This window comes from Mauremys mutica, chromosome 2 (genome assembly GCF_020497125.1).
Source record: "Mauremys mutica isolate MM-2020 ecotype Southern chromosome 2, ASM2049712v1, whole genome shotgun sequence".
Taxonomy (NCBI): Eukaryota; Metazoa; Chordata; order Testudines; family Geoemydidae; genus Mauremys; species Mauremys mutica.
The window spans coordinates 70999924-71027797 of record NC_059073.1 but is presented as its reverse complement, the minus strand read 5'-3'; the positions used below and the strand labels follow the sequence as shown (position 1 = coordinate 71027797).

Sequence of the window (27874 nt, the reverse complement as noted above, 5' to 3'; positions counted from 1 at the left end):
ATTTGTTAGCTCGAAACATTCTGCAGTCATGTATCAATTTTGACTAAATTCTAATGGAAAGAAGCATGTTTCTGATGGAACCCTGCCTGCCAAGCAAATTCAACAACTGACTGGCTTTGTTCCAGCTTCCAATCTTTCAGGGTCATGACTCCTCGGCACCCTGGTCTCCCAAGGTTCAGGGTCCCTAGCTCCTCGGCAGCCTGGAAGTCTCCAGCTGTGTGGGCAGGCTACTCAGGCTCTGAGCAGCTTGAGAAAGCATTGGGAACATTTTGAAAAAGTCAAAATGAAATGTCATTTCAACGAAATGTTGGAATTCCTGTTCTGTAGGAAATTCTGAATGTTCCCATTTTCATTCTGTTTTGGAACAACATTTTTTTTTAATTTCAGAGTTTTCTGTGGAATGGGAATTTCAGGTTCTAGCCAGCTGTAGTTAATAATGTCAGCCTCCTGAGCAATAAAAATGTCTCCTCCTCATGGCCCTGATTGGGACCTGCTGCATGTTCTTGTTTAATCCGAAACCTTCCTCCACTATTCTCCCCACAAACACACATACCATTTCTGATAGTAGTTCTCTTCATCTCCTGGAGAACTGAAACTCCATAGTTTGCCTGGCACTAGATTTTGAGACAGATGAAGAGGGAGGTCTCCTAGGCTTGCAGATTCAGGCACAAACTGAATGACTTTGTAGGGGAACTGTATTCATTTGAACCTGACCTTCATGCTCTTTTTAACACCTGTATTCTGTTTTCTTTCAGTTATGTTCTTTTCTCTTTTGTATAACATAATCTGTAGGTATGAAAGGCAAAATGCTGCAATTAAGTATGGCATTAAAGATATTGGTCTCTGTAGTAGTTCATTATAGTAAATTCATTTTACTTAAATCCTGGGCCAAATGCTTTTGTAACTTAGTTGGATTGCAATTACTGCCACTTATGTGTTATGTGCCACTATTCCTTCTGAAACATTATTGTTGTTTTTTTCATGAGAAAAATCTTGTTTAAAAAAAGATTCAAATTAGTTTGAGTCAAATTAAGCAAAGGGTTCAGGGTTCTCTTTTTTTTCTAATCTTGTTGCAGACAGATGAACTGTAGAAGTCTCTAATTACACATTCATTTTCTCTTAAAAGGGTTTTGATTTTTTTGTATACTGAGAGAGAAACATTTTAAGGTAATTTTGGATGAAAGTTGAACCCAAAACAACCCTGAGTTACACACATACGTGAACTTTGGGAAAGATAATGTCTGGATCTTCTGGGGATGAATAAAAATCAGATCCTAAAAGAAAAAATTGTACAAATCAGTGAGAACCTGAAAAGTAAGCGATTAGCAAGAACAAATCCTTCTTGTGTGTTTTCTGCTTGTACAAGTATTTCACAATCAGTGAGATTCAGAATGTAAGGGCCTGATTTTGATGTGTCTCAAACTAGTAAAACTCTGACTTCAGTGAAGCTCCTCAAGATTGAACAAGTGAAATCAGAATAATCAGGCCTCAAATCAATGGATTTGCAAATCTCTACAGAAAACATTCCTCCTCTAGATGCTCCCAGTTTCTTCTTTAGTGAAAGCCTATTTAAATGAGTAACATTAAGAAGATGGGAAATCACTGTGCATGCACATTTTTGAAATTAAGCATATGGTGTGCCTTGATTTGCTACTTTCAGTTCTGCTGGGAATATTGTCACTAACCAACTATCAAGTCTGAACTACTGAGAATATGAAATGATTCGCATTTATAAAGGTAAACATTATACAGAGACTATTTAGTCAAAAGCTGTTGCTGCTGTTGCAACAGCTATTGCTACTACTACAAACAGCAATAAAGCTTCCAGTGCTGCCATTGAGGAGTGCTGGGTGAAGTTAACTCAGGTTACAAAGTTTAAAACTTGAATCCTAGACCAACACAGCAGCACTTAAAGGTGATCTGCAAAGGATTTCACAAAAACTGGGCTTGCATTCTCTTTTGCTTGTTTACAATGGATAAAAGAAGGCCTGAAATGGTTGGTTGGTTGCTTCCTTGTTTTTGAAGGAGTTCTTCTCTTCACTGCCTTTTTTTTTTATCTGAGCAGTATCAGGACTTTCAATTCTGGTCTTTCCTGGTTTTGCTGGAGGAGCTGTTTAGAGGATATATACAGTTAGCTATTATACCTTAATTCAGGGCTGCTCAACCTTCAGCTAAGAGTTCATTTCTCCAAATTTTCAATTAATTTTTTATGTTAAGTGGAATTATTCATGTACGCACAATTACATGGTGTGAATATGCTGATAAAAATGAATATACATTCTGCTCCATAGACAATGTCTAGTTTTCAGTGGTTAACACGACTTTTCTCCATTCAGGTCTGAGTTCTAATTATGTAGTTAACTACGATGCACTTTTTTTCTGGGGAAAATATAAAAGAAAAAGTTTTAAAATTCCTGAAATTCCCTATCTCCTGCATACTCTTTGTCCCTCACTTTCTTTCAACTCCTTTTTCCTGTTCGTAAGTTAAGGAACAGAAACACCACCATGTGGCATAGGAGATGAGTCTCACAATTCAAATATTGAGTATCCAAAGGGACAGTCTCAGTGAACAGCACATGAGCAATCATAGACTCAAAGAATCCACATAAAACATTTGCTGAACAATTGTGGATAGTGACTTAATTCTTTTAAATGTCCTTTAATGTCAGTCATGGTCAGTCTGTGGTCAAAAAACTGGATTAAATCTGCTGGATCAAATTGTCTCCAGCATATTGTTGTTTGCAGTGTTGTTGTAGCTGAGTTGGACTCGGGATATAAGGGGGACAAAGTGGGTGAGGTAATATCTTTTGTTAGACCAGCTTCCATGTGTACAAAAGACAAGCTTTTGAGCTAATTGCCAAGACCTGAAGAAGAGCTCTGAGGAGCTCAAAAGTTTCTCTCTGTCACCAACAGAAGTTGGTCCAGTAAAAAATATTGCCTAGTCACCCACCTTGTCTCTAGCAAGGTGTTCATTCACCTCTAGTAACGATAGTTGCTGGCCATTTTGTTCTCACTTTTAATTCATTTTTTTGACTATACTTAAGCTCATTTTGTCACTCAAGCTTTCAAAAGTACATCTAAAGGTAAAATGTGCTCTTGTCTATGCTTTGAGTTTACTCCTGGTCTCACAGCTCTAGATATTAATTGTTCAATCCAAAGTTTATTAAGTGTCTAAATATCTTGCTGATCTAACCATCCCTGTATTCCTGAGATTCTGAATATTTTAAGACAAGTGCATCAGGATTACAGGGATGTCACAGGGTGACGGGCCCATTTAAGGAGAGATGGAACCACCCACACCTCTGCCATAATTAATTAGCTGCTTACCAGCTGGTGGGGCAGGGCTAAGGGATCTGGGAGGGAGCTTAATGGACACTTGGCCCTTATAAATAAGCAGTGTGAGGTCAGTCTGGGAGTGGGCAGTGAGCAGGCTCCTGTGGAAAGTCCTGAGCCAGTGCCTGCAGGGGGCAGGGTACTCCAGGAAAACCAGCTTTGCAAGCCCCCTGTTTTATACTGGGGCAGGGAAGGAGGTAAGGAACATAGCTCAGGAGGGGCTGAAAACAGTACTCCAGTGGAACTAGCCGCAGGGCTGCCACTCTATCCCAGAGCCAGGAAGACTAGCACAGATAGTCCAGAAAGAGGCTGGTAACAGGGCCCAGGTGACAGGCTGAAGAGAAGTCCCCAAAGGGCAGAAGAATCTTTTTTGTTTCCTGGGACTTTGGGGGGGGGGGACTTTTTGCTACCCTGGAAGGAATTAAGTTTGTCTATGACTTGTCTGGAGGTCTATGCCACATCTCGAGCAAACCCCACACACAATTCAGTATGTGGAGACCCACCTTGGGAAAGGACACTGAGGCAGGGAGCTCCGGAAGCACCACACTTAGCCAGTGGGGAGCATTACAGAGTGGCCAAGAGGATAGAGAAATTATGGAATATGATGACTAACCCAAAATGAACTTCAGTGCATTCAGACAGGTTGATTGAGGCAGCCTAAAGATATAAATCTTTTCAGAAAAAAATGGTGATTTGGAAATGAATATCATAAATCATTAGTTTATATTTCCCTGAGACAATAATGGAAGAGTTGCTGAGTTCTTCAGCATATTGAAGGCTTTTTCCTTTAAATTGCATCCCCTGATCCTGCAAACACTTCCGCATGTGATTTCAATGGAACTACACATATGCTCACTGTTAAGCATGTTCATAAGTGTTTCTAAGGTCAGGGCTGTATTTTTTAACATATATTTTATAAATTCAGTCTTGTCCCATAAACAAAGGTTTGAAAGTAATGAGGGAAGTGAGTCATTTGCCAAATGAAATTTGTTATATGCCTCTCTTAATTAACAAAGCATAGTAGGGGACACCAAGGTTCACTTGGCTCTGAGTTTATGAATAATTCCCTCAGAATCAACAGCCTTCTGAATATGTGTTGGCCAAGAAATCATCATCCAGTGACGATGAGCTCACCAACTCCCACTCCTCTTGCACAGTTTCTGTAGAGAAAGTCTATAAGTGTGGCTGTTTGGTACATTTATTCTTCTTCAAGTGCTTGTCTCTGTGTGTAGTGCACTTCAGGTTGTGCATGCGATCCATATGCCCAGAACCAGAGAATTTTTCTTAGCAGTGACCATGTGGTGCACCCATGGGCCACTGCTCTCCTTGTGCTCCACACCAAGGATTTATAGGAGGGCTGCTGGACCACCACCATTTCAGGTCCTTCTCACCTCTCGTGGTCTGGAACAGACACTCAGTATTTGTAGTAGCTTCTTTGCCCTTTCTCTGTAAATAGTTAAAATGTAGTTAGTTGTAGTTACTTTGGTCTAATTTATTGGGGCAGATTGTTAAGGTTTGGTTCCTCATTTTGCCCTCCCCCCCTTGGGTAGGAGAGCAGTCCCCATCCCTCCTGCCCTATGTTCTCCACTGGCAGCAAGAAAAGCATGCCAATGATGCCTGGCTTCAAAAGCTGTGTGGACTGTCAGAAGCCCTTCATGGTAATGGATGATCATGAGGCCTATTTGTACTGCCTGGGTAAGACTATGTCCCTTCCAGGTGCAATATCAGCAGATCATTTGTGAGGAGGACCAAGCAGTTGAGAGAGTTTTAGCTCAGAAGATTCCTCATGGAGAAGTTCATGAGAGTGGGGCTGGACTCTGACTAGGGAAACTCCCCAGTTCATCAGCCTGAATAAAGTGGGAGTGTGCCTTCAGGTGCGCCTCCAGCTGGTTTCAGGGCCTCCATACCCCTCATCCTTTCCCATCGGCTCCAAGAAACTCAGATCAGCAGAGTCAGGGCAGATGTGGAAGACACTAGAGGAAAAGTTTCTTGTCTACATCCTCCAAGAAGAGGCAGAAGTTCCCATCTCGTATCCAGTAGGGGAGGACCTCACACTCCAGATCGGGACTGTCCGGTACTGGGAAGGACCAGCCTGGAAATTGGTTGGGGGGCCCACATGGAGGGGGCAGGTGGCCCAAGGGACATGGTCTCCTTGTGAGTCAATACTCCATATCAACATGTTGGAGTTGAGTGCAGTCAGTGTGATCTGTGAACAATTTTTCCCTTGCATTCAAGGCTATTCAATCCAGGTGTTATAAGACAACATGACAGTTGTCTTTAATACATTAACAAGCAAGGAGGGGCACATTTCCTCACAGCTGTGCACAGAGATCATTACTCTCTGGAACTGGTACATAGCTTTGCAAATTATCCTGACCACCATCCATCTGCCAGGGGATCAAAACACCAAGATGGACTCCCTCAGCAGACACTTCTCCAGAGAGCATGAAAGGGAGAGGCATGGCCCAACTCTACATGAAAATTTTGGTTGTGGGGGTCACCCAACCACAGATTTGTTTTTGTCCGATGTGAACAAAAAACACAAGTTCTGCTCCAAAGAGGGTTGCAGCCAGGATCTCTGGGTGATGCTTTCCTCATATGATGGTCAGAAGCCTGAGCTAGACTTTTCTCCTGATCCCTCTGTTATCAAGGGTATTAAGGACAGTCAGATAAGACAAAGTACAGGTGATTTTCACAACACCAGATTGGGCCCATCAGTTCTGGTACTCCGCATTGTTACAACTGTCAGCCTGGCTCCCTCTTTGTCTTCCCCTGGTATGAGATCTCTTGACTCAGGATGAGTTGCAGATTCACCACCGCAATCTGTTCACACTTTGCCTGAGGTCATGATATTTGGATGAATGTCAACCCTAGTGATGGCTGGCTCAGCAGATGTATAGGGCGTACTGAACAACAGCAGGATGGACTCTACCAGGAGGTGCTACTTTGCAAAGTGGAAGAGATTTGAGATCTGGTGTGATCAACAGGGAATTCCCCCTTTTGTGGTTGGGGTGCCAAACAAGCTGGATGACCTATTATCCCTGAAGTGAGAGGGGCTGCCTCTCAGCTCCCTCTGGGTTCCCCTGATGTCTATCAGTGCATTTCATTTGCTGGTAGGCACCTACTCTATGTTCTCACATCCAGTCACATTCTGGTTCCTGAAGGGACTAGTTAGAATCTTCCTTCCAGTGGTGAAGCCTACACCTGCCTGGGACTTGATTTTGTCAACTCTGATGGAGGTGGCGGGAGGCTGTTTGAACTGCTCACTGCAGCACCTTTCTATGAAGGCATTCCTGGTCACAATCATATTGGCCAGAAGGGTAGAGGAATAGGGTTGCTCATGGCAGACACCCTGCCTCCCAGGATCTTCCACAAGGATAAAGCATCCATGAGGCTGCACCCAAAGTTCATCCTTAATGTAGTGTCGGACTTGCACCTCAACTAAAGCACCCACTTACCTGTGTTCTATCTGAAACCACAGGCTAATAGGAAGGAGGTGATGTGCCACTCCTTGGATATGTGTAGGGCCCTTGCCTTCTTCCTACAAAGTAATTTCAGAAGTGACATACACTCATCTCATTCACAGAGAGGATGAAGGGAGAAACCGTTTCCTCCCAGATGCTGTCAGTGAATCTCGGGCTGTTCTCCTTGTTCTCTGCTACAAGCTGAACAATGTCCCTGGTGGGGTAATGTGAGGGCACACTCAACGAGAGCCCAGGCAGCCTCAGGAGTCCGCTTTAAGGATGTACCTATTGTTAACCTCTGCAGAGCAGCAGCCTGAGGCTTCGTGCACACCTTCACCAGATGCTATGCACTGGTACATGCAGATGCCTTTTATGCCTCCCTGGGCAGGGCAGTTCTGCAATCTGTAGTGATATAGAATTCCAGGCACCCCACTTCTCAGGATGGACGCTGCTTGTGAATCATTTGAAGTGCACTACACATGGGGATGAGCACTTGAAGAAGAAGGAAAGGTTGCACTTTTTGTAGTAAGTAAAGTTGTTTGAGATGTATTATCCCTATGTCTAGTGCACTACCTATCCTCCTTTCCCACTGCCTCGGTTCCCTTAGTGTGGCCTAGTGGAGAAAAAGGAACTGAAATGGTGGAGGTCTGGCAGCCCCCTTTACACCCTTGGTGTGAGCACAAGGAGAGTGGGGGTGCATATGTGGATCAAATGCACACTACTAAGAAAAATTCTTCAGTCCTGGTCACATGAAGCTTATGCACAAGCTAATAGTGCACCACAGATAGGAGCAATACATCTCAAAGAACTCCAGTTACTACAAGCTGAATAAACTTTCCTTCCTGGGGAAGATAACCCCACCCCAAAGGCCTTTATTTCCACTACTCCTATCCCCCAGCCCTACCTTTTCTTCTCCACAGTGTGAATCTTGGGGTGCGTTTTGCCCACAGCTAAACATTTTTTTTTAAATTGCACCTCTAGAAAACATTGTTAGAGGTTTGAGGAGAAAATCTTACCCGTAAGGGATATTAGGCATCCAAATGATGTGCCTGGAAAAGCGGAGGTGTTTTAGCAGTAGATTAGAGAAAATACATGTGCGGCTCTTGCTCCTTGCACGAGTTTGGCTTTTTAAAGCCCTGTCATCTCTGATTCTGTTTGTATTTTAATGAATTATCCTGAAAATGCTGTGCCTCAGCCTCCTCTCATTTTCACCTGGCTCACTGTTCTGTTTCACTGTATTTCACATTGGCGGTTCTGGTTCCATACTCGTTTATTTGTTGACTTTGCCTATTTCAGGTGGATGTTTTCCGGGTGGAAGCAGTAGATGTTGGGTCTCTGCAGGAGCTGGTTGTAGATAAAGGAAAAGGCTCTGACTGGCAGCTGGAGAAGATGATTGTGCACGAGCCAACATTTGCTGGGACAAAGACACTGTTTATGGCTCAAACATGGCTAAAAGATGGGAAAAAATCTGCCTCAGTAACTCTAAAAGCAACAGGTAAATATTATTTTAGAAATATATTATTTACTAAGAAACTAATTCAAAACTGCCAAATGCAGCTACATTTTCTGTTTCCATAACAAGCTATAGTATCAGATACTTTAGTATCTCATTGTAATTAAGTAGAAACTACAATCTCTGAAACTGTTCAGTTTTAGTACTGTTTGATAATCCAGTATTTTACAGGGCGCTAGTTTCTCCTCTGTTGGTCCAGATTTATATTGAGGCAAATGAGAACAAAATCTGGCCCACTCTATGTATCTTGCTGTCTCCCCAAGTACCACTTTTATTTTGTCCCTTATGACAGGATAATGTTTTTAAAGGTGGCTGCCTACATTCCCATGATGTTTAAATCCTGCCCTCTGCTGTTTTGCCAAGCAAGAAGGATCGGTTTAGATAGTTTGCCCCACTGCATTCAAGTAGTGGAGGAGAATGTCTCCATAGTATTCAAGATGGCTGTCTAACATACAGCACATTCTCATGATATAGAATATGATATGTTGGAGGTGTGTCTAGCCAGCATATATGCTGCAGTCAACAGCAATCTCTAGCCAGAGACAGGTTCAGTCATATTATGCTCTGGTTCAGAAAAGTAGTAAAGTACACTCCATAAATGGTCCCTTAGTCTACCATGAAATATTTTGTCCTCGCTGACAGTAGTACTGTAGCAGAAGCCACAACAGGGCGTGACTGCTCACCATAGCTGCATTGGCCATAGCAGAATTTGGCCCAAAGGCTATTATTAATGTGTTGTAGCCAAACAGAGTACTGTTACAATATATTTCCTTTGTGTCATCATCCCTAATCCTCCAGCCTTCCGAAATATAAGGAAACAAAATGTTATCTTTATAAAAGCCAATAATATATGAGCTGCTTGAACTTTGCTCTGAAAAAAAAATTGAAACATTCTTGGAAAAATATATAAGGAGTAAATTAGTATCTTCAAAATCACATAATATTATAAATGGAGTCAAAGAATGGATATTGTTGAACTTCTATAGGAACACAAATGTCTTTCCTTGGTTTCATAGAAGAAAATATTTGATGCAATTATAACCTGATCCAAAGCCTATTGACGTCAGTAGGAGGCTTTCCATTGACTTTAGTGAACTTTGGTTCAGGCCTTTATCTCTAATTATGACTTCTGGTCCAGTCCATTCCCATGGATCTTAATGAGAGTTGATATCAGTGGGAGCAGAATTAGTCTGTTAGATCAACTTAAAAATATCTGATATGTGCAGACACACCCAAATCCCTGGTAGCAGAATTTGTATAAACAAAGTATAAATGATTTTAAAATGAAAAAAATATTTTATCTGGATCACAACCATTTCATAATATTGTGTTTGTTTTGGGCCCAGTTCATTATACAAAACAGTGTATAAAAGAAGCTGGAGTAGAAAATCTCATTGTACTCTTCCTAGTCAAATCTTTAATCTCACTGATACAGTGCTCAGTCAACTGCTTCACCATAGATGAATACAGACATTCATTATAATTTAGACACTGTTTTACAAAAGCATTAATTTGGTTTTCAATCTTCTTTCAAATAGAAATTCAGGAGAGGAGGAACACAGCTGTCTTGCCGTTAAAAAAACAGCAAATGAAATCAGGTAGATCTGATGCCCTAGACCTAATATTGTATTCACCAGTTTAAAAATGATTATATGGGAGCTTTTTCATCACAAACTTATAATTATGTTTACCAGTACTGGCAGTGTTATCCTCTATGTAATATTAAGAAATAAAAATATACCTGCATATTAGTTGGTCAAAGTACAGCTAAATAATTTTGATACCCAATTAAAATTAAAATAAATGAACCTGTTATAAATTTTATTTTGGCTATCTTGGTGAACATATAAAAGAAAAAACATATTTATAATCTGTCTTTCCTTCATCACATTCCTTATTTCATTTGTTCAGAAGGCACATGGAGAATTTATTTCACAAAACTCTGTGAAGAAACAACAGAAGAATTTGAAAAGTCAGTGAAGAATATTTCTAACTTGGTCATGGTTTTTTATGGAAGCAATGGCAAGTCAAACCCAATTTCCATGGCAAACAAAGTGCGCCATCAAGCTGAGGATCAAGTAACATCTGATGTAAAAATATATATACATTTCCCTACCTTTTTAGCATCTCTTCTGAATTTGCTTTTATATAGAGATCAGCAAATAGGGACTGTAATATCCCACCTTCATAACAATTTGGCATCCCTTTGGGTATTCAAGAAGAGCAGAATTGGACCTTTAACTTGAATACCATAATTAATTTGTGTTTTTTTTATACTCTCAGAGCTCATGGTTATAAAGCATATTCTTTGTCAACAATTACTCAAAATTAATTATGCATATCCAAGCAATTTGTATGAACATTAAACATTTACATTTAATAGACAGTACAGTATGTAATTTCAATTTGAGTCTTCACTGATTTCTTATTAGCATATAAGGAACACCACTAAATAGGGTGACCGTATTTCCCAAAGGGAAAACAGGACACTGTGCAGGGCCGGCCCCAAGCCCCCCACCCATGTGGCTGGCCCCAGCTGCTCACCAAAGGCGCCCCCCAGCTGCCACTGGTAACTCTAACCCTGCTGGCCCCCTGCTTGAGGCTGGCACTGGTCACTCTAACCCTGCTGGTGCACTGGAACCCTTCCTCCCCCCACCTCCAGCCCAACCTCCCCCCAGCATGGGACTGGCATCTCCACTCACCCCCCGCCCCACCGCATGTTCCTCCGCACCCCATTTTTCTGACAAAAGTGGGCATTTGTCCGCTTTGCCAAAAAAGTCAGGACAGGGCTTAAAAAGGGGACTGTCCTGGCCAAAACAGGATGTATGGTTACCCTACCACTAAAGGGTAAATATGGGATTTTGGAAAGCTCTCGCTGTTGTCTGATCTCTGCTGCCTCTGAACTTAATGTGGGTTTTGCCATTGACTTCAGTGGGAGCAGAATTAAGCCAATGCTGAGCACTTTTGAAAATCCCACTCTTTTTTTTTTTTTAATCATTCTGGATGTTAACTTTTTTTTTGTTACTCCCTAGGTACATTTCCCATCTGACTTAGGGATGCTTTATAAAGTGAGATTTGGGCTTCAGAGTTTGGGAAATAACACATCCCAGTTGTCTCTTCATCACTTTAAAATGCAGAACACAGCAACCCTGGATACCTTTAGTCTCTCTATAAATAAAACACTTTCTTCTTCTCTTAATGGAGACAGATGGATTGAGCTCCCTGTAGAGTGGCCATTAAAAACAGCACTTTCTGGTAGGTATAAATCTATATTAAAGATGTAGAATGGTCCAGAAGGTTAACAAGTTCTAATAATACAACTGAAATCTTTATCAAAGTAGGATATTTTATTGTCTTCATTTAACATTTAATAAAATCTAGATCAGAATTCAAAATATATGTATTAGGGAAAACATTATTAACTTCTCTTAATTTCTGTACCTAGGGTGATCAGATGTTAAGGGCAAAATATTGAGACTGCTGCAGGGGGGGGCCTTTTTTTTTTTACACTCGTCCAGGAGTTCGGTGGCAATTCGTCAGAGAGTCCTTCAGTCGCGGACGGTCTTCGGCGGTATTTCGGCAGCGGGTAATAAACCTTGCTGCCAAAGACAGAAGCACTCACCATCGAAACACTGCCGAAGACCATCCACGACTGAAGGACTCTTCGCTGAATTGCCGCTGAAGACCAGGAAACAAAATATCGGGACAAATGGCGTCCCTACCGTACTGTGGTCGGGATGCGGGACAAACTCCTCAAAATCGGGGCAGTCCTGATTTTATCGGGACGTCTGGTCACCCTATCTGTACCATAAAGTGTGCAGTGGAAATATATTTTTATGTATTGCCTATGAACATTATGAGTCATATAGAACAGCATTAGGAAATGTTTGTTTCTATTCTGTTTGTTCTGCTGCTGCTGGTGCTAACAACACTACTTATTATAGCTCACCTTCTAACAAGTGATTTTATTTTTCTTATGTCTGTACAGTCCAAATAATTATGCTTGTTAAAAATTAGCTCAAAATTTGTCTTATGGACACCATCTTTGTTTTAGCAAAGCAGAATGGATCTTTTAATCTGAAACAGTCTTTCCACCCTTTCATATTTTTACAAGTGAGATAGTAAGTACCTGTACAGTCCCAAATGACACGAAATCAAATGTTTGCAGTGTTGTAGTAGCCATGTTGGTCCCAGGATAGCCATGTTGTTGTAGCCATGTTGGTCCCAGAGACACAGGTAGGTGACGTAGTATCTTTTATTGAACTAACTTCTCTTGGTAGAAGATACAACCTTTTGAGCTACACAGAGCTCTTCCTCAGATTTAGTATTTATCAGAATATACCCTTGGCAAAACAAACAGGCCAAATAATTTTTTATTTAATATTAATCAGTTTGTATTTCGTTCCTACTCAAAAGAGCATCCATTCATTTAAGTGTAGACCCCGAGTCTGCTCACTAAGGACCTGATCCAAAGCCCTATTAAACTCAATACTAGTTCTTCCATTGACCTTATTCACCCTTATGCCCATGATTCAGCAAGGTGCTCAGAGACATGCCTAACTTTAAGTGAGTAATCTCAGTATGATCATCTGTTCTTTTTCTTGAATGCTTTGGCTAGCACTAAACGCTTAAATGTCATAATTTGGAATCAAACTTCGTACTTCTCAGAGCTCTCTGCAGGAATTCAGAATAAGGTCAATTGTTTTCACCTTTTATACACAGAATCCAAATGGTTATTAAAAATATCTAGGCACTCAGGTGTACTTCATGGAGGAGACTGATCGCTAAAACACACAAGTGTGTATATATATATATACACACACACAGTCAGGCAGTGTGGAATTATGAGTAGAGAGCACTTGGAGACTTTGGTTCTGTTCCCAGCTCTGCCTCTGGTGTGCTGGGTGACCCTGGGCAACTCATGTCACTGCTCAGTGCCTCGGTTTCCCCATCTGTAACATAAAGATACTAACCTCCTTTGTAAAGCACTTTGAGCTCTTCTGATGTGCCACAAAGGGTAGTATTATTGCTATTATATAAAATAGTGTATATTCTATGTGTGTATATAATATTTACTACTCTCTTTTGAGAACATATTATTTGATAACTCTCCAGGTAAGAACTGCATCTCATTTGTATTTATCTGTTTCTGCATATGCCTCATAAATCTGCAAGGAGGGATTTGTAAATATATTTTGTAATCACAATGAAGCAGAGAGCTAGTATAGCAAGAAGCACATTTCTCCCCAAGTCTTTCCCTTTTTATGTCCAAGAGTGCTTTAAACAGCTCCACAGCAGGTAGCACATGTGGAGTTCAAAGTGATCCTTGATGCACAACGTTATACAGAATTTATTGTGCAAAACAGCCCTGCATCTCTGTCATATTTTTAAATCATAGACTCATAAACTTTAAGGCCAGAAGGGACCATCATGATCATCTAGTCTGACCTCTGACTGAGGTATTGGTATCTTCAAATCATGATTTAAAGACTTCAAGTTACAGAGAATCCACCATTTACACTAGTTTAAAACTGCAAGTGACCTATGCTCCATAGAAAGGCAAAAATAACGCCAGGGTCTCTGACAATCTGACCCAAGGGAAAACTCCTTCCCGACCCCAAATGTGGCAGCCAGTTGGACCCTGAGCACGTGGGCAAGACCCAACAGCCAGACACCAGGCAAGAATTCTCTATAGTGACTCAGAGCCCTCCCCATCTAGTGTCCCATCACCAGCCATTGGGGATATTTGCTACTAGCAGTCACAGATCGGCTATATGCCATCGTAGGCAGTCTCATCATACCATCCCCTCCATAAATGTATCAAGCTCAGTCTTGAAGCCAGTTAGGTTTTTTGCTTACACTGCTCCCCTTGGAAGGCTGTTTTCTGCTCATGCTCCTCCCCTCCCTATTGCATATGTTCTTTGTGTCTCTTGCTCTCTCTTCCTTCCTGCCAGTATAACAGATTTTATGGTTGGACAGCTCCATAGTTATCATCAACTCTTGATTTCCATTTTAGACCCAACTGTGCTCCTCCCACCACTTTGGTCTGTGGGTGAGATGGGAAAGTACACAGGTATTCCTGCACCCAAGGTGACCAATCCCCAAAGTGGCTAATTGTCACATTGCTAATTAATTAATTAATCACATTAATACTGTTTTGAATATAATAATTAATGAGGATAAATGGCTATTCTGGAACCATAAGTATAGCATCAGCTAAACCGCACTTTGAAGCTATTACAGTTATTTCAAATTGTTTAAATTATATGTTTTATTGTTAAAAGGGATACATGTTATAAAATGGGATTATGAAATCCTACACCACTGATATATTCTTCTGAGGCGATGCTGCTATCCATTAGGCATGGAACAAGAGCTACTTCCTCACCACTAAAGATGACCCCTGTATACCAGGTGTGAGGCTAGATCGGTGTTACCTGTGCAAAGTTTGGTTCATATAATGAACCCTGCATGTTTTACAGTTCACTAGACATAGAGGCTGTCAGAGGAAGCTGCGTGCTTGCTGGTCAACCTGAACCTGGATAGCCTCCTGTCTTATCCACCTTTCAAAGGATGTAGGTGGCCACTCTGTGCCAGCAGGCTGACGGGGGTTGATGAATCTGAGCTACACCTACAAAAGCCTTTTGGAAGAACAAGATGCATCTGCTTCTCCAGTAGTGCAGGAGCAGCAGCAAACAGTGTGACTGAAAGTTGAAGGGAGTTGAATATCCAGTACTTTAATATAATTTAGTTCTGTTCAGAAGATGTAAATGGATAGGGCCAGATCCTCAGCCGGTGTGACTTGACATAGCCACTTTGATGTCAATGGATCTTTGTTAATTTACACTAGTCGAGAATCTGGTCCATAAACTTCAAACAGTTTAAAATGTACTCAGGTCCTGTCCATACTAACTATAGCCAAGTCCCAGAACACAGTCAGTAAAAATTTCAAAAGCACCTAAGTGACTTAGGAGCCTGAATATCATTGACTTTTTCTTACCCATTATGTATTTCCCAGGTAAAAAGGATCTATTTATTCATTCCAGAGTGTGGGTGCTGTCCTTAATCACGTTAAAAGGCAAATTAAACTCACGTGTCTATTGTTTTAACCAAAAGTTGCAGACCATTCATTTGTGAGTTTATGACAATTGCTAATGTTTGCCAAAGGGAGTTGCAGAATAACATCAAGAAGAAAGCTGGAAACAGTTTGATTGCTTCGCTTTTTTGTTATCTCTATCAATTTTTGAATTGTCTTATGTCAGCATACTGTATGTTGCTGCAATGTTAAATACCTATGGAAAGTTGTTTTGTGGTAGTGACATAATGTCTCTCCTTTTGATCTTGCAGTGATTACATATCATGTAACAGTGTTTTCCAGCAATGTTTTGAACAAGAGGAATGTAGTACTTGTGACTGTGTGTGTGTGTGGAATCAATGGTGATACAGGAGACAGAATCCTTGGCTGGCCATTGCAGAATCCCCAGCAAGGAGAGGACAAAGAGGTATTTTCATTTCAAAGTTATTGAAAATTTCCCCTTAAGTTCATTAATTTATATTCTATTTGTAATCTTTGTTTCTTTTCTTCCTATATAATATAGTGAATTGAATATATCTTACAATTGTATCATAGGATAATGTTTCTTTGCAGTCATTTACAGCTCAAATGGACGCTGTTGACCTGGGAGAACTGCATAAAGTTGTCCTGTCCATCAGCAGCAAAACAAGTAAGTTACTTTTTGCTAGATACATCTGATATCCAATGAGCCTGGTCCTGCAGACCTTGCACAGGCAAAACTCCTATTGAAGGTAATGGGTTACTGTGCACACACTGTGAGATCAGGTCCATAGTGATTTCTTCTGGCTTTTGTTAGGTTCTAATCTGACATGGCAAAGATCTAGGTCTTGACTAGCTAAAATCCAAAGAACTAAAGACCACATAGTTGATTGCATCAAGGAAGTAAACTATTTCCTTCCCCAAGAAAAGAAAAGATGCAATGTGAGAGCAAGGTATTATTCATGATTACTAATGCAGCGAACTACTTTTTGGTTTTGCATTCCATCTCAATAATAGAAGTTGTTGCATTCATATGACTGACTGACTTCTAAATCACTAAAACTGTGCCAAAGAGTAGCAGGCAAAACGAGAGAAACAAGGTTTTTCCAAGCATGTCTGAAAATACTGTCTGGCAATGCAAGATTCTGGGGTAAAGCAGGAGACTTTATTTTTCATAATTGTCTGTATAATTTATTTTTCATTGTCAAGGAGTCAGACTGTCTAGAAGTTAAGCAGTAAACTGACTGTGGGGACTCTTGGGTTTTGTTCCTGACAGCCATTGACTCACTGTGATCTTGCACAAAAGGCTTGAAATCTCTCATCAGTTAAATGTGTGTTGTAATACACACTTCAGAGAGGCAGTGTCAAGCTTAAGTATGACCAGATTCTGCCACCCTTACTGGTTTGTAGTATTATCATTGATTTCAGAGGGACTACTCATGTAGTAAAGTAATAACTGCCATGAGTAAGGGTGGTCAAATTGGTCCCTCAAGTTTATCATCTTCCTTGGACTACATTTATAAAATCATCCTTGGACTAAGTGCTTAGTGGCCTTATTAAGATCATTAAAACTGTTGGGATTCCTAGTTTACCAAACTAGGGCAAAGGGAGGAAAATATATTTTAATCATTAAAAGCAAAATAGAGCCAATAAACTAAGCCTGAATAATGGGAATTATGTAGCTGCAGTGTCACAGCAGGAGCCCTGGGAAGGAATTGTGACTCAAGGTTCAATCCTTCCTCTTCTCCCCTTTTGTGCTGAGTGGGAAGTAAGTTGCAACATCCTTTCTGGGGATGCAGCTCATTTCACTCTTCCTGTCTGGCCAATACCTCTAGCTGTTGTACGGGGAGCTCTCCTCAACCACTACCTGCAGGGAGAGTATCAGATACACAGCTTCTGCTCCCCCACACCACCACCCAGTCATGCTCAGAGTCAGACCTGCATAGCCCATCCCGGGGGTGGGGAGGGCCTGATGCCTTTGCAAATCTGCCTAGGATCAGAGAACAATCTTGCCCTAAACTTGGAAGTTGACGTTTAGAATGGAAATCCTGCAATTAGACCATTTCAATAGGAGAAGCTATAATAGTGCAAAACTTGTGACGCAGGCAGTTTAATTGTATTTTGATTGACTAAGAAGTTATATTTTTAGTATAATAAGAATGCTATAACTATATCATTGCCAGATTCCACATAAATTCTGGCTGTACAATTGAGTATCTTAATTTTATTTTGTTTCTGTTTGTAGACTGCAAACTGGATGTTAAAACTTTACATTTGAAGGAAGCACTAAAACAAGAACCTGTCTACATATTTGAAGTGAATGAGTAAGCTTGGTCTTTTTAAGCTAATCTTAAAAACATAAATCAGGCAATTGATCAAAAGCGACTTTTGTTACATAGTATGTTAATTGCTGGGTATTTAGCAAAAATATCCATGCTAGATTCTCTCGTTAGCACTCAGATGGAAATTCATGTTTTCCTAACTTAAAATATACTACAGTTTCACATTATTGTGTATGGTTTTGCCTTGCAGAGTGTTCTCTCTGGATGCCCATGAACCTGAAATAAGGAGAGAGATCCCAGTATCTTTTGTTAGCAGGGAAGGTGTTAAACTAAAAAATGAAATAGATCACACTTTAAATAAGGAAAAAAGCCCCCTGGAAAGTCTGGTAGAATACATAATTAAAGTATATACTGGTGACAAGAAGGGAGCAGGAACTGATGCCAACGTGCATGTAATTTTATTTGGGGATGAGGACTCATCTGAATTAGTTCAGCTCACTAAACCACTGGAACATCAAGATCCTTTTGAAAGAGGAAAGGTAAGCACTGCAGAGTCTGTTATGTGATGTGTTTGTCTCCAGATTGGACAGGTCATTCATGGTCAGGACTTTTAAGGAACTGCAGCCTCCTGTTGTTCTCCAAGTCACTACATGAGACATGACTCCAGCCATTTTTAAGTGTTTGGCTAGAAATTGTATCTTAAACCCTTGATAAAGTCTCCAGAAAAATCTCATCAAACCACCAAAACAAACAAAATCCTACATTTTAACCTTCTCACCATAATGATAATGTGATACAGTAGCTATTCCAGGACTTCTATTCTAATAGAAGTGGAGAATCTCTTACTTCTAGTGACTCTAAGGGCATGTCTACACTACCCACCAGATCAGCAGGCAGTGATCGATCCAGCAGGGGTTGATTATCACATCTAGTATAGACACAATAAATCAACCACCGAGCGCTCTCCCATCAACTCCGGTAATCCACCAGGACGAGAAGCGCAAGCGGAGTCAACGGGAGAGCATCAGCTGTTGACTTACTGCAGTGAAAACATGGTATCTTAGATTGACCCCGTGCAGTAGTGTAGACAAGTCCTAAGTGCCTCTGGGGCCTTTCTGTTTCTTAGGGCCATTGCTGTGGCATCTGAATGAACCCACTTTTCTACAGGCATCACGTGCAAACCTGGAACACTCATACTTGCATTTGCATGCTGGGTGGAAGTATACTACCCTACTAAATTCCAGCGTTCAAATTTGTCATGGAACCTGGCACTGTAAAGAGTCCTGTCAGCCACAAATATTGTGCAGCCACATAACCAGATAAAAGGACAGCATGCATTCCGGTCAGAGTCTGATGTCCTCCTACTCCAGGCCATTGTCAGATGCTTGGCTACAGTAGGCTGAAAATCCATATCATGTCATAGCCACAAAGTATCTGAATCATGACCAAATACATGAATAAAATATTATTCCCTCTCTCCCCCCACCACCTTTTTTTAACACATTACATTGGCAAATACTGCATAAGCATAGATCCAGTTGTCCACCAGACAGGCTACCTTGAACTGTTTGGTAGTGTCCTGCTGATCATACCTGGCCTTGGAGCTTCTTATGAAACAGGAAATAAAATATCTTCCCTCCTCAGATTTTCTCCTTAATGACTCTTGACAGGTGATGACTAAGTCTAGTCTGGGTGTTTTTTACTCTCCATTCCTAAATCATTATCTTATACTCTGTAGCTGAACTCCCAGCCATCCCAAACCTTCTTCACTTAAGTTGTCCTGAGTAGCTCTGGCCATTCTGCCTGCCAATGTCTTCTGGTGGATCTTCACCCATATAGCAGCCTCCATGGGCAGAGGGTTAGTGGAGGTGGGAAAAGTTGTTGCTGCAGGCAGAAGGAGCAAAGAGAGAGAGAATCTGGTTGCACCTGCAGATTTAGTAACATTCACCAGCTGTCATGGTCCACTGGGACATGGGATCAGATCGATGGAAAACCTTGGAGCAATCCAACCGCATTCCCTGAAGATGCGTGCCATGGTTGCCTTTTGATTTCTCGGAGAAATGCCTTAATGAAAAAAGTTGCTGTTTCTCCTTCCTATGATATATGAAACCAATCCCATATTTTTAACCAAAATGTGGAGCATTTAAGAGGTCTGACAGTAAACAGAATAAAAATCACTTATCTTTATATTCTCAGAGGCATGTTTGTGTATCATAAACCAAAAATAATAAAAGGTATTATTACTTTATCTGGTTGACAATTCATAATGTACCAAGCAGAAACATCTCTCTTGTGTGTGGAAACCAATAAAAGGGTAAGAATCATTCAAATATAACTTGAGTAGTACATCTTTCATGTTAAACTGAAGGAAAACTAGCAACACAAAGCCTATACCAAAAGACCTACATTAGTAGTAGTAATGCATTTATATTGTCAGCCATCTAGTTTTCTTCCATTCGGTTACATTTGAATGGTCTCAAAACTGAGCTAGGCAAGCGTGCTACTTTCCAGACTTTGACTTATTACATTTTAATAGCTGCCTCTTTTTCAATTTTGAAGTCTGACATATTCAGGATTAAGACAAAGAGTTTAGGAAGACTGCGTTCAATTGAAATTGGCCATGATGGGAAAGGATTTGGTAAGTACTCTCTCTATGTTGTAAATATGTTTGTAAGCAGAATATAGATTTTTAAGGATCTGCTTGACATTTGAAAATGCCTGTAAACTCATTGCAACTGATATAGAGCTTGACTCTTAGCTGGTGTAAATCCATAAAGCAACAGTGACTCCATTCAAGACAATGGAGTTACACTGATTTACACCAGCTGAGGATCTAGCCCATGTTTATAAAAGAAACCTATCACATTGGCATACTTCTACATCTCTCAAGGTCTGATCCTGCAGTCATTATTCACCCAAACCTCCTACTAAATACTGCAGGATTGAGCCCCAAAAGTGAAGACTAGATTAAAACATTTTTATATTTTGGTGCATTATCTAAAAAATTAGATAGAGAAAATGTAAGAATTGGTTTGTTTAGAAGATTGAATTGAAGACAATGTGTTGCACCAGAGAAAGACATACTTAACGATGCAACATTAGTATTGCATAAGACCAAAATTTAACAAACCAAAAGAAGTAATACTCCCAGGATATAATGTCTTGAACTTATATTGCTTTAGTTAATAGTCCTAGTTAAAAAAAAAAAAAGTACACTAGAAATATAAAATTGGAATCAGAGAACAACCTATAGCTTAAATCTAAGAAATCTGTACTGAGATATTCTGGTCAGATCACTCAGCTAAAACTCCCCTATCTGATGTTACAAAAATCAATTGATATTGATCCCAATGCTTTAATTAAAAAGCCAAATAAAATTCACATTTTTTGACCACATGGGCCATTAGAAGAGGTCACAAGTTTATCATAACTAGGAAGCAGTGGACAAATCTGTGATGATGGCAAGTCCTGCTGACTCCAAGGTTGGACAATTTTTTGCTAACTCTCAGTCATAACCCACACAACACTGTATCATTATCTTTTGAAAGCTGTATGACCTGGAAACTTTGCAGTGATTGTTCATCAGAGTGGGCTGATGGCTAATTTGAAATGTATTTATTAAAATATCAATAATAAATAAAATCCCATTACTCCCCCTCCTGCTGTTTATTCTCTCCCTCAACCTTTCATCTTAATGCTCCTTTTTATTTAATATTATTAATAATAGTGTTACAGTGGAGCTTAAAGACTCCAGCAGAACTTGGGCTACTATTGTGCTAGGTGCTGAACACACACATATAGTAAGAAATTATTCCTTTCCTAAATAATTTAGTCTAAATAGACAAGTCTGGCAAAGGAAAGGAAGGATTGTTATCCTCATTATACAGATGGGGAGCTAAGGTCCTGGGAAATTCACACAGAAGTCCATGGCAGAGCCAGGAATTGAATCCAGGTCTTCTGAATCCCAATCCAGCACCTCCACAACAAGACTATCTTTCCTCTCTGTCTCCTTGCTCTTTACGCCACATTTGACAGTGCTGACCCCTATGCACTGAACAGTCGCTGTGTTGTCATCCCATCTAACTCCCTCACTTTGTCCTTCAAATCTCTCCCTAAAACTCTCTTCAAGCAACACTTATGATGATTATTATTATTACATATATTACCATAGTGTCTAGGAGCCCTAGACCTGGCCCAGGACCCCATTGTGCTAGGTGCTGTACAAACACAGAACAAAAAGACTATTTCCACCCCAAAGAGAACACTTGCTTTCTGCTACACATTTTCTGCAACCCCATGCCCTCCTTTAACATAAATGCCACACGGTGTCCTGTCTTACATTTGTTGATGTTGTCTAATATAGGCCCTGACTCAACAAGCCCCCCAAGCATGGAACTCTCATTGAAGTCAGTTGGAGTTCCCTGGATAACAGTAAAAACCTAGACTGTAAACTCTTCAGGACAGCGGCAATGCCTTCCTTTGTGTTTGTTAAGGTGTGTGTGTGTGTGTGTGTGTGTGAGAGAGAGAGAGATTTTAAATAATCACTAATGTGCACAATGAGTCAGAGATTTCCATTAAATGTCATATCTTATGAGTAGTGTCTGTGATATATGAAACAATTCAGAAGATTTAATTAGAAGAGTACCAAAAGTACTTCACTATCTCTATAAGTGACTCTTGGGAACTGGAGACTGAGAATGTGGGCATCCTTATATCCTAGGTTCTACATAGTTATCAGTTAATAACCATTCATGAGCAATAAGAAACTTTGGCAAGCTTTGACCTTTTTATGCAAATAGGTGAGATTCGGCAAAATATTTTGTAAAGGATTTTTTTGTCCTCTTTTATACTTTGTCCATGGTTCTGCAAATCAGATTAAAGGATTATAATATTGTATCTTATTTCCAAAACACAAATTATGCACAGAGGCACCCATATACAATTTCAACAAATGATAGTATTTTTTCTATTTGGCTTCCAAGTGTATACATGAAATACTTCTACAGTCAAACCCAACTTCTAAAGAACAAACACCAAGACAGTAGTGGTATATTCACCACAGTAAAAGCAGTGTTCACACTGTAATATTAAATGCAACAAGGAGTGCTGTGGCATAAATCAACTGTGGAGCAGGACCACAGATATTTCTCCATTTGGCAAAACATTCCCAAATGGCACCAGTTTGTTTAAAGATGAAAACTTCCATAATGAAAACTTGAAAGATGTTTGTTCAAATTCTGGCAGGACAGAGATCACTTGATCATTACCTGTTAGGTTCACTCCCTCGGAGGAACCTGGCATTGGCCACTGTCAGCAGACAGGATACTGGGCTGGATGGACCTTTGGTCTGACCCAGTATGGCTGTTCTTATGTCTAATGTGTAGAGTTCTTCACCTCTGAAGATCATGAACTCCCTAATCTCCTTCTGTTGCTCATAGGCCTCCATTGAAGTTCCATTGACTTCAGTGGAATTTATACACATGCTTAAAGTGTATACACATCTTTGAGTGTTCTCCTGAACAGGATGATTTTCTGAATTGGTCCTAAAAACATGTTGATATAAGAAACATTCATATTTGCCAGTTAGTTTGCACAAATCTAAATAAATTTATTAAAAATAAAAAATATCAGCCAAAAAGACTTGTTTTCCCATTGCTTTATTAAAAGCATTGTATTTCCTTAAGGATTGTTTCTACTTACAAATTCTCTCCGTTTTTTTTATTACTTTGGCAGCTAATGTAGATCAAAACACATTAGCCATGTAGTATGTTCTTAGATAACATTTCACACTGGAAAAAAAACCCAGCAAAATCTAATTTCAAGAATTTGTGCCATATGGCTGTGCACTCTGCTTCATTTAACTTACTAACTGCTCCTTTCAATGATGAAAAAAATAATTTGAGATGTAATCAAAGCTTACCTTTTTATTTTCTGTCAAAACCGTCAAAGGAATGTTCTTTAAAAATGAAGAAGAGTTGGTAATAACTTGGATTATCTGTGTTTCAGTTTTGTTATTTATATTGGATACATGTGATAGTGCTGAATCACTGAAGGACTGGAAAATTAAACTTTTTTTCTATACTTTGTTTGCATTTGAGTTATATTAAATGTCTACTTGCTCTCTTTTTTCCTTCTATAGCAAGTGGCTGGTTTCTGGAAAAAGTGGAAATCACAGATTCATCTACAAATGAAGTGTATTGCTTCAACTGCAGCAGGTCTGTAAGCCAATACTTTAAATGTCTTCATTATTTGGAATGCTGTTTTCTTAATAACATATACTGCAAACTGTACTTTGTATTTCCACAATTGCTTTTTTAAAAATGTTCAGTTTCAGTGTTTATTTATCCGTTTGGAAGAGGGGCCATGAGATTTATTTAGCTATGCAAGGTTAAAGCCAAAAGGAAGGCTTTTTCATGCAAGTGGTATGCAAAGAGAATCATAACACTAATTTAGGGGTTTATCTGAAAAAACAGTGAGAGGATTGGTTAAGATTCATACTGTACAAGCAGAAACCCATCCTAAATCTTAACTATTAATGAACATACTGATAATTTACAGCTCTTCATAAATATTCGTCAGATAAATTGAAGCAATACACTTGTTTCTCAGAATTGAAATTTATAACTGAACGATACCTTTAGTGTGATATTCCCTGCAATACACTGAATTCTCAGCATTTTTTATAGAGCTTCAAATTAAACAATAGAAACAAACACTAGTAAAGATTTATGTTTATGTGTTTCTCCATTTCTAGATGTAAAATATAATTTTAATGTATCCTCAGAACAAAGAAGTATAAAAATTGCACAAGTGTCCTGCTTTTAGAGAGAGGGTCATAGTCTAGTGTTCCAAAAACAGGTTTGGGAGCCAAGAAAGTCTGATTCCAATCCTGACTCTAAATCCTTCTGTCAACTTGGATAAGTCACTACGGCCAAAAAATTCAAAATATCCTGTGATTTTAGATGTCTTGGTCTTTTGGATATTTAGCTTCAGACCTCTAGTGTTGAGCACCTGTAATTCCGATTGACTTCGGCTGGAGTTGTGAGTTCACAGTATTTGTGAAAAAGTCCTAGGTGTCTCAAATTGAGCATCCAAAATTAGTGGAGACTTGTAAAAAGGTTGGCCTTACTCTCTCTTTTCCAGTTATTCCTTATGTAAAATAAGATTCCATGGTGATGGGTGTACTAAAGAAACATGGATGGATTATGTATATAGGTATAGGACCAGATTCTGACCTGTGTCCGTCGTCTACTGGGATGATTGTAGTGTCCTGATTCTGAGGTTGGCCTTGGCCCCGACATTTTACAGCAAAATCAGGTCTATGACTCCCAGGGGCCATAACACCAGCCAATAGTAGAAGGAGCTTAATAGCACACTGGCCAAACCCCATTCTACTCCCTGACACAGCTGCAGGAGTAACTGGTGATTAATTGGCTTTACAACAGCTGGGAACACCCCTTTTTGCCCCGAGGGAATTCCAACCCCTTCGCTATACCAGAGCAACAAAGGGGCCAGATAACCCAAGAGAATCTAGCCTATCCAACATACTTCACAGAAGGGTTGAAAGTCTTCGTTATTTTTAAAGCTTTTTGAAGACAAAAATTGCTACCTATAAAGTATTTCCTCTATATATTTTAACTTTGGATCCAGTCCTGTTTCCACTGAAGTCAGTGGCAAAGCTTCCACTGGTTTTTATTGGAGAAGAACTGGGCTACTGTGAAAATCAGGGGGCAAGGGTGTCTCTGGGCCAATAAAGAGGCATCAGATTAAAATAGTAGCATTCTTAGCCCTAGGAATATGATATGATATATACAATAATCTGTTAAAATATTTTTTCTTAATCTAAAATGACTAAGATAAAGGTAATAATTGGAGATATACCAATCTCCTAGAACTGGAAGGGACCTTGAAAGGTCATCAAGTCCAGCCCCCTGCCTTCACTAGCAGGACCAATTTTTGCCCCAGATCCCTAAGTGGCCCCCTCAAAGATTGAACTCACAACGCTGGGTTTAGCAGGCCAATGCTCAAACCACTGAGCTATCCCTCCCCCACTCAGATGTGCCACTCAGTGAAATCATCTATTTGTAACTTATCTATATAGTGCCTTTTTCTTTTAGCTCACTTCTGCTCCTGTTAAAGTCAATGGCAAATTTCTCATTGAAATCAGAAGGAGCAGAAGCAGGGCCTTATTCCTTGTCTATTTGTTGGATTTCAGATATACTGTACTTAATGTACCAATTATGGGTTTTTATATTTTTCCTTCAAGGTGGCTTGCTGAGGATGAAAATGATGGACGCACTGTAGTGCAGCTTTATGCATAATTGTTTTCTACGATTCATAGTGAATATGCTGCTTCTTCAGATTCATGCTGATTTGATTTATTTGTATTTTATAATGATGAAGGTACTGTAATTATTATGGAGAACTGTCAAAACAATAGATTTAAAAACATCAGTGGAGAGTAAACAGGTCTAATGTGAACAACACATTGCAATCCTACTAGGAATTCTTAACAGTTTTGCACAATTGAACTGTAAATAATTCAGAAATTTAGAGCTATACCATGGTTTTCGGAATTTGATATGTGCATTCACAGGATGGGGTATATGTAGTAGCATTTAGGAAAACAATTTCTGTTTGGTGATTTGTGTAAGTGTGTTCATCATAGTTAATACTTGCATAAAATCTGTTTCAGGATCAATATTTATTAAAATTTATATTTTCTCAGGATCACTTTTTAAACAAAACATACACCTCTTTTATACCACCATGCATTTTGTGTCCCATTACTGCACCTCCACAAAACTAACCCATGGAAAAAATTGTCCTCTTGGCTCTATCTTCACTGAACAATTCACACCCATTATTTAGTTCTCCCTGTGTGTGCAGGCCTCCCATTGACATTTGATGCATAATCTTTTGAAGAATACTGATACAGGAACCTTTAGATCCCAAGGCTCTACCTACTGAGAAACCTACAAGAGAATTTCCATCAGCTGCCATTACGGTAGTAATAGTCATTACATCCTCTTTCTGGTTTTTAACTAATGTCAAAGAAAAATCTTAACACCTTCTCTTTCCCACAGTTCTGAATTGCAACAAGCTCAAAATAATAATAATAATAAATAATGCATTTATGGCTGAATATGTTGTTATTTATGAACTCACTATCTGTTTATTTTGACTTTACCAGTGTTGGTGCTTCTAGTGTTCATAGAAGAGATGGGCGTAAAACAAAATCATGAATTGAACACTCCTTGATCAGAATACAAACCCAGTTCTAGATGTGAATGTTGCAAGGTGCCACTTCCTTTTTGAAGGTTAACCCCAAATCCTGGATCTAAACACTCCTAAACTTTGGGTATGTCTACACTGCAGCTGAGAGCGCACTTCCCAGCATGTGTAGACAGACATTCTAGCTCTGCTTGAACTAGTGTAACCCACACACCTCCTGGGTTTGGTGGTCTGTCCCATCTGGTGGCACTGAGACCACTTAGAGAAAGAGAGAGAAAGAGATTAATGAGTTTGCCCTACAGCCGTAGTTAATAGCCAGTTGGCTTTTAGCTCATGCACTAAGCTCCAGAGGTCCCTAGCTTGATCCCGCCTGCTGATGACCAGAGTCTGTCGATGTTACACTAGCACACTAAAAATAGAAGTGTAGTCCATGGTAGCACAGGCAGTGTCTCAGGCTAGCCACCTGAGTATGCGGGTGGATTTGTGCTCAGGCGGCTAGTCCATGCTACCCTCACCTATGCTGCTATTTTTAGCACGCTAGCTCCAGCAGAGCTAGTGCATGTCTGTCTAGCTGAGCTAGGAATCATGATCCCAGGTGCAGTGTGGACAGATCCATTGCGGGGTTTAAAATCTGTTTTTATATCTGAATTTTATAGCATGGGCCTATCTCTCCTTCAGAGCACCAGTAGACTGTATGCTTTCAGTGATCATATGAATTTGTCATAAATGTAGGTATTAAATTTATTTTTCATGTATTCTGGTGAAGTATTTGCATGTTTTCATTTTTTAAAAGTCCTGTGTTTATTTTCTCATGTCATTCTTTCAAATAAGGTATGTTGGATGATAGGTTCATGGGAAATGAAACCTCAGAGGCTATTTTGATTAAAACAAAAAAAACAAAAACACCTCATGGGTACTGCAAGCTGAATTCTGTTTTTATATACCTTGTTAGATCATCATGCAAAAGATCTGTAGGATGTGATCTGATATAGCA

The 27874-nt window shown here is 39.8% G+C and overlaps 1 protein-coding gene across 2 annotated transcripts in view; it reads left to right on the top strand.

Moving 5' to 3' along the window:
* LOC123364442 (lipoxygenase homology domain-containing protein 1-like) overlaps positions 1 to 27537 on the top strand; it is a 97678-nt gene extending 70141 nt beyond the window's left edge. For both annotated transcript variants that reach the window (XM_045006590.1, XM_045006589.1), the window contains 11 exons: positions 8094 to 8292; positions 9849 to 9908; positions 10222 to 10400; positions 11343 to 11565; positions 15658 to 15812; positions 15959 to 16034; positions 17610 to 17688; positions 17897 to 18185; positions 20206 to 20284; positions 23786 to 23861; positions 25913 to 27537. In XM_045006590.1, coding sequence (XP_044862525.1) covers positions 8094 to 8292; positions 9849 to 9908; positions 10222 to 10400; positions 11343 to 11565; positions 15658 to 15812; positions 15959 to 16034; positions 17610 to 17688; positions 17897 to 18185; positions 20206 to 20284; positions 23786 to 23861; positions 25913 to 25967 — 1470 coding nt within the window. In that variant the 3' untranslated portion in view covers positions 25968 to 27537. The remainder of the gene's footprint in view (positions 1 to 8093; positions 8293 to 9848; positions 9909 to 10221; positions 10401 to 11342; positions 11566 to 15657; positions 15813 to 15958; positions 16035 to 17609; positions 17689 to 17896; positions 18186 to 20205; positions 20285 to 23785; positions 23862 to 25912) is intronic.
* The last annotated feature ends 337 nt before the right edge of the window (positions 27538 to 27874 follow it).